The sequence below is a fragment of the Mus musculus genome, chromosome 2, assembly GCF_000001635.26.
Source record: "Mus musculus strain C57BL/6J chromosome 2, GRCm38.p6 C57BL/6J".
NCBI classification, from domain to species: domain Eukaryota; kingdom Metazoa; phylum Chordata; class Mammalia; order Rodentia; family Muridae; genus Mus; species Mus musculus.
Genome location: NC_000068.7, coordinates 129,012,996 through 129,018,995, shown reverse-complemented (window position 1 = coordinate 129,018,995; position 6,000 = coordinate 129,012,996). Strand labels below are relative to the sequence as shown.

Here is a 6,000-nt window from a genome sequence, read left to right as displayed (position 1 = left end):
CAGAAAATAGTTTCTATTTATTTGACTTTAAACAGTATCTCTGACCCAACCCTGTTGTCCAGAGCCATTTTAGACAACAAATAGAAACAAAACCATTTGTTGCGAACTGTCAAAATTGCTTGTGAGAGCTCTCTCTTACCAAGGGTGCCCTGGTATTTCCTTTGTCTCACAACAAATTCTCTTTTTCAGCGATTTACTGGAACCATCCCAGCAAACACTGCTATACTTCAGAAGTTCAAGAGACTGTGCCAGTGTAACACTGAGTTTGAGTCACTCCATAAAACACAGGTGCTGTTACCTAAGCGCTGCAATGAATATACAAGAATGCACAAAAGTTACGTTTCATAAAATAAAGCTTCTCATCAGAGTTCTAAACTATGGGGACATTAAATAATTAAAACACATGTGATCCCTGTTATAGAACCAGTCGTGTGAGATCTAAAATGTTGTTTATTGGAACCATATACATTGGAATATACCTGCCATCTCAGTGGGGTGATTTTTGTCCTTTTTGTTGTTTTGTTTTTGCTATGCAAGAGAAAATATAGAATCTAGACATTTAAAACATTATCAGCATAATAATTACTACAGGCTCACTTTGAAAATTCTGTTAAAAATTGCCACAGTCATGATGAGCACAATTATTGCAGTTACATCATTTGAAAGAGATAAAAATTATGTTGCTAAAGACAAAACACTGAAATACATAAACATCACAATGTGATACAGCAATAAACTCATAACTATTTAATATGAAAACTTAAAATTTAAAAGTTCTGTTAGAGAACCTGGAAAAATTTTACTATAGCAAAACATTTATATTCCTTCAGCTTCTATGATACAGTGTACAATAAAATACTTTTAAAAGATACAACATTCAAGTGCTTCATGTATACAAACAGTATTGCCAATGCTAATAAAGTGAGCTAATTATGGTTTTAAATATTTTCACCTTGCATTTTACGTAGCAGTTGGCATTACACACTAATCAGTTTTGTGCTGACAGAAAGGATCCTAGTTAAAATACTGATTCTCAAAAGTAACATATATCATATTGCTTGAAACTAAACAACCATATAAAAGTGGTCATTGTTAACCTAAACAATGATTAAGAAAGACAACTGGCATATACTCAGGCTGAGTGTTGAGTTCATGATGGTTCATTTTTAACAATAAAAATACTTTTACTAAACCTAACATGATATGTATTTCTATACTACAGTCTCTTGAAGTTATAAAAATATTATATAAAATACCACAGACTTTAGAGGATAGAAGTTCATGTGGTTCTGATACTAGCAGCTGAAAAATGTTTATAATTTAAAAAATAAATAAACTATAGAGGTAAACAAGTTACAAAACAGCAGAGATCTGTGATCGTCAGCGTGAGAACAGCTTAATTACACAACAGCTAACAAAACGGTGATGCAGTTGGATCAAACGTCTTAAAAACCTCTTTCAGAGGTTTGTCATCTGTTTCTTCATCTGGGGTTGGGCTTGCCTGTCCTGGTTCTCTTGCCTGCCTTGGATCACTGTATGGAGGTCTAAGTAAGCCTGTTAAGGCCTGAATAGGAAGACTGTGCACAGCAGGGACCTGAACCTTATCAGCACTCCTGAGAATATCTGTCTGCATGTCTACTGGCCCATCAACAGGGACTTCCAAGTTTGCAGTAGTGTTCTGTGGTACGATCACTTCTCCAGGAGAAGGCTGGTTTTTATCACTATTTTTTAAGCCACTTTTTTTCTGGCTCTCTGTATTTTCTCCTGAAGAAATGGTTGATAGCTCCATTGCAGATAACGAACCTTTATCCCTAGGATCATACAAACTAATGCCACTAAGAACTGAACTTGAAGTTCCCGGTGGGAGGCCTTCTGAAGAGAGTTTGGGGGCATACAGGGGAGGAGTCACAGAAGCAACATTAATAGGTGCTGCTGTTGAGGACTGTGACAAAGCAGGGTTCCATCTGGCTAAGGGCAGGGCACTCCTTGATGAGTGTGAATCCTTTGCAGTCACTTGATGAGACTCTGTATTGGGCAGTCTATGAAGCCTAGGATCAAAATTCTTTTGCAGCCTAGGGTCTCCTAGTTTACCTCCTGAACTGTGTAAGTCTCCAGACTGCTCTAAGCAGCCCTCTCTGTGTGTTAGACTCAGTTTGGCTTTGGCTGCTGATGTTGGATCAAGGCTCAGGGCACCCTGATGATCACTCTTTGTATTCCATAATCTATTGAGCCTCTGGTCAGCTATAAGTGGGGGCAGAGGTAAGTTGATTGAAGATACTGGATCAGGTTTAGGTAAAGGTACTGGAAGTAAGTCTTCTGGAGCCCACACAATGTGTTTTGCAAAGTTGGGTTTGTTTAGAATAATGTCCATTTTAATATGACTGAATTGTCTTAACTGTGACCTTGGATCCTGGAGGACTATGCCAGGTGAAGAATCCAAAGGTATTAAGAAGGCCTTTTCTCTTAGTTCTCTTTCTGAATCTTCATCATCATCCTCTCTTCTTTTGGATTTGTGATTTGCACCAGCATTTGTATGACGTAAGTCAAACTCTGCTCCCCTAGCTGAAGAGCCCCCAGGAGCACCTCCATTCCCTCTTAATTTCTTGGGGTCCCACACAAGTCTAAGGTCCACTGGGACAGACTCATGCGGCTTTTTAATATCTTGCCTTGGGACAGTCCGAAGTCTTGGGTCAACCACTTGATTTCTTTTCCTTTTCTCTTTAGCGAGTCTTGGATCAGTAGGAACGCTGAGCTCTGTGGGAGGGAGTTGCTGGTTTCTCAGTGTTCCTGTTTGTTTCTGTAATGTCCTCAGTATTGACTTGACACCACTTCCTTCTTCCTCTTCACTACTGGAATACCAGTTAGCTGTATCATCTAAATAGAGACAGAAGCTTATGGTAAAAAACAAAGCATTTATATTTCACCCTTATTAAGATTACAAACATAGTATTTCTGAACTTAGTATAATCACTAAGAGGGCCCACCTACTTGGCTACATGTACTTTCACCCTCGAACAACAGTACTAACTATTGTTTCCACTCCTAGTAACAATAAGTGGTAAAACTTTCTATTCAAGTGTATCCTCAATGTTTAGTATGAAACAAGAGCTAATCTTTCACCAACTGGTTTTAGGTACACGCACAGTTAAGGTAAATTGTATTGTTCACATGAAGTTTTAGGAAGAGTACTCTATTTACTGTCTTATTTATGCTTCTGTATAAACATAACCTTCACCACCATTGTTTGAAGCCTGTAACTACAGTCGGAAAGAACTCTAAGGGGAGAGCTACAAGGTCCACTGACATGGATGGGGTGGAGGAACTCATTTTCACATTTTAACCAATTTCAAGAGCTACTGAACCTTCTTCCTTGCTTGATGCTCTATGAGGCTGGGTGCCAGCTGGTTCTTCATCTTCTTGGTATCTCTGAGTCAACGGGATGAAAAGAGCTCTCTGCACTGCAGGAGGGAGCCCTGAAGCAGACAGAGGGCAGTGACTTGTCATTCTGCTGCTGGAATTGGGCCCACTCCCAAGGTGTGCTGTGTCACGAGCAATGGGAGGCTGCTGCTGTGCAAACTCTTCATGCCACATCTCATCTAAGACACAACAGAAAAGACACTGTACGCTCAAACTCCACCAAAGTGTAAGGGTCAGAATCGCCTAGTGACCACATTGAACTTCTAAGTTGTATAATTAAATATTTTTTTAAACTTAAAATTCTGCTGGGGAGTGGTGGTGCGTGCCTTTAATCCCAACACTTGGGAGGCAGAGGCAGGCGGATTTCTGAGTTCGAGCCCAGCCTGGTCCACAGAGTGAGTTCCAGGACAGCCAGGGCTACACAGAGAAGCCCAGTCTCAGAAAACCAAAAAAAAAAAAAAAAAAAAAAAAAAACAAACCCAAAAACTAAACAAACCAACAAAACAAACAAACAAGAAACAAGCCTTAAATTCTATTGTTTTAAATTTTGTTTTTAAATATTATTGAAAACTTTATTGCTTAAAAAGCTTGCTAAAGTTTTGTTTCTATAGTTTTGAAGAAACTGAAAACATTTCAAGGTTTCAATTTCATCAATTTTACTTAATTTAAAAATGCATGCTTTTAATGAAAAGCAAGCCTTAGTATTTTAAGAAATTAGTTGCTTCCATCAGTAATCTTACCAGCAGAGTTATCAGGTGGTTGAAAATTATGTGCAGCATGCTGTGGGTAGTAATCATCATAAAATTCAGCTGAGCCTTGCATGGACTCAGAGTCGGCACTGCGTTGCATCTCACTAGGCATTTGCTGGTACAGTGAAGCTGGAGAGCTGTGACTCTCTCTAGGGACTTTCACCGAGTGTCCTGGAAAGCCCGGGGAATGGTAAGCTCCACCCATGCTTGGTAGCGTGTCCAGCTGAACAAGCCCTCCAGCTTGACTATGAGGGCCTACAATTTCAGATGAACTGGGTAGCAAAGATGGGTTCTCTTGCATTGGTGGACCAGGAGGTCCTACACAAGGGTGGTGTCCAGGGGAGCCTGGGTGCCTCACAGGACTCTCACATCCTTGAGGAACTTTAGATCCTGGACCTGGACTTGACTCAGAACTGTACATACGCTGTGGACAGTGACTGCTTTCCTCAAACTGTGGTCCTGGTGGTGAGGTACTGTTGTAAAATGCTGGTGGTCTATAGATACAAAACAAACAAACAAACAAATGAACAAAACCCAGCAATTTTCAGTTCAAAATGAAGACACAAAATATTATATTTGTAGATACTGTCTTACTCAGGGTTTCTATTCCTGCACAAACATCATGACCAAGAAACAAGTTAGGGAGGAAAGGGTTTATTCAGCTTACACTTCCACATTGCTGTTCATCTCTGAAGGAAGTCAGGACTGGAACTTAAGCAGGTCAGAAAGCAGGAGCTGATGCAGAGGCCATGGAGGGATGTTCTTTACTGGTTTGCTTCACCTGGCTTGCTCAGCCTGCTCTCTTATAGAGCCAAGACTACCAGCCCAGAGATGGTCCCACCCACAAGGGAACCTTCCCCCTTGATCACTAATTGAGAAAATGCCTTACAGTTGGATCTCATGGAGGCATTTCCTCAACTGAAGCTCCTTTCTCTGTGGTAACTCCAGCTGTGTCAAGTTGACACAAAACTAGCCAGTACATTATCTATGTATGATATTTTATGTCCATTTAGAAACCTGAGTATTTAAGAAATTAATTATTTCATGTCATTGGCAGGTAGAAACACATGCGTCTCCTGCTTTCATTTTAGACAGGGTTTCTTAATTGCTGCTCACTACTGGCTCAATAAAAGTCACCTGGAATCCCAGCACTAAGAGTCCCTCTTTTCTGGATCATTGACTTCTCTACAACCACATTAAATCCTGCTACCTAAACATACAACTCTGATCATGATCTCCAATACTTCTGGCATACATAATACTTCCTTTATTGCTGACTTATTTATCATATCTACTAATTTTGTCAATTCATTTTTGGTTTTATTGAGAGAAACTGTCCAGTGATGAGTCTCCCACTATATCTGTAATGAAGTATTAAATTTTTCTCTTAGTTCACTAATTAGAATATGATATGTAATATTAGCAAAATGGTGGATATTCCTGTCCTCTTAAAATTTGCAAGAGAGTCTTATTATATAGCCCAGAGTTCCCTTAAAATCACAACCCTCCCATTTCAGTCTCCTATCCTAGTTCTGTCCTAGTTTGCCTTTTTGTTTGTTTGTTTTTTGAGACAGGGTTTCTCTGTATCACCCTGGCTGTCCTGGAACTTACTCTGTAGACCAGGCTGGCCTCAAACTCAGAAATCCGCTTGCCTCTGCCACCCAAGTGCTGGGATTAAAGGCGTCTGCCACCACGCCCGGCATGTTTGCTTTTTATTGCTGTGATAAACACTGCAACTGAAAGCAACCTGGGGAGGAAAAGGTTTACTGTATCTTATAGCTCATTCCATAATGAAGGAAAGAAAGCTGGGGTAGAGACTCAAGGCAGGACCTCA

The 6,000-nt window shown here is 40.1% G+C and overlaps 1 protein-coding gene across 3 annotated transcripts in view; it reads right to left on the bottom strand.

The window, feature by feature from the left end:
• Nucleotides 1-432: 432 nt before the first annotated feature.
• Nucleotides 433-6,000, bottom strand: part of Zc3h6 (zinc finger CCCH type containing 6) — a 51,162-nt gene continuing 45,594 nt past the window's right edge. For all 3 annotated transcript variants that reach the window (NM_178404.3, XM_011239850.1, XM_011239851.1), the window contains 3 exons: nt 4,158-4,660; nt 3,363-3,596; nt 433-2,874 (listed from right to left, as the gene is read on the bottom strand). In NM_178404.3, the coding sequence (NP_848491.2) occupies nt 1,412-2,874; nt 3,363-3,596; nt 4,158-4,660 (2,200 nt within the window). In that variant the 3' untranslated portion in view covers nt 433-1,411. The remainder of the gene's footprint in view (nt 2,875-3,362; nt 3,597-4,157; nt 4,661-6,000) is intronic.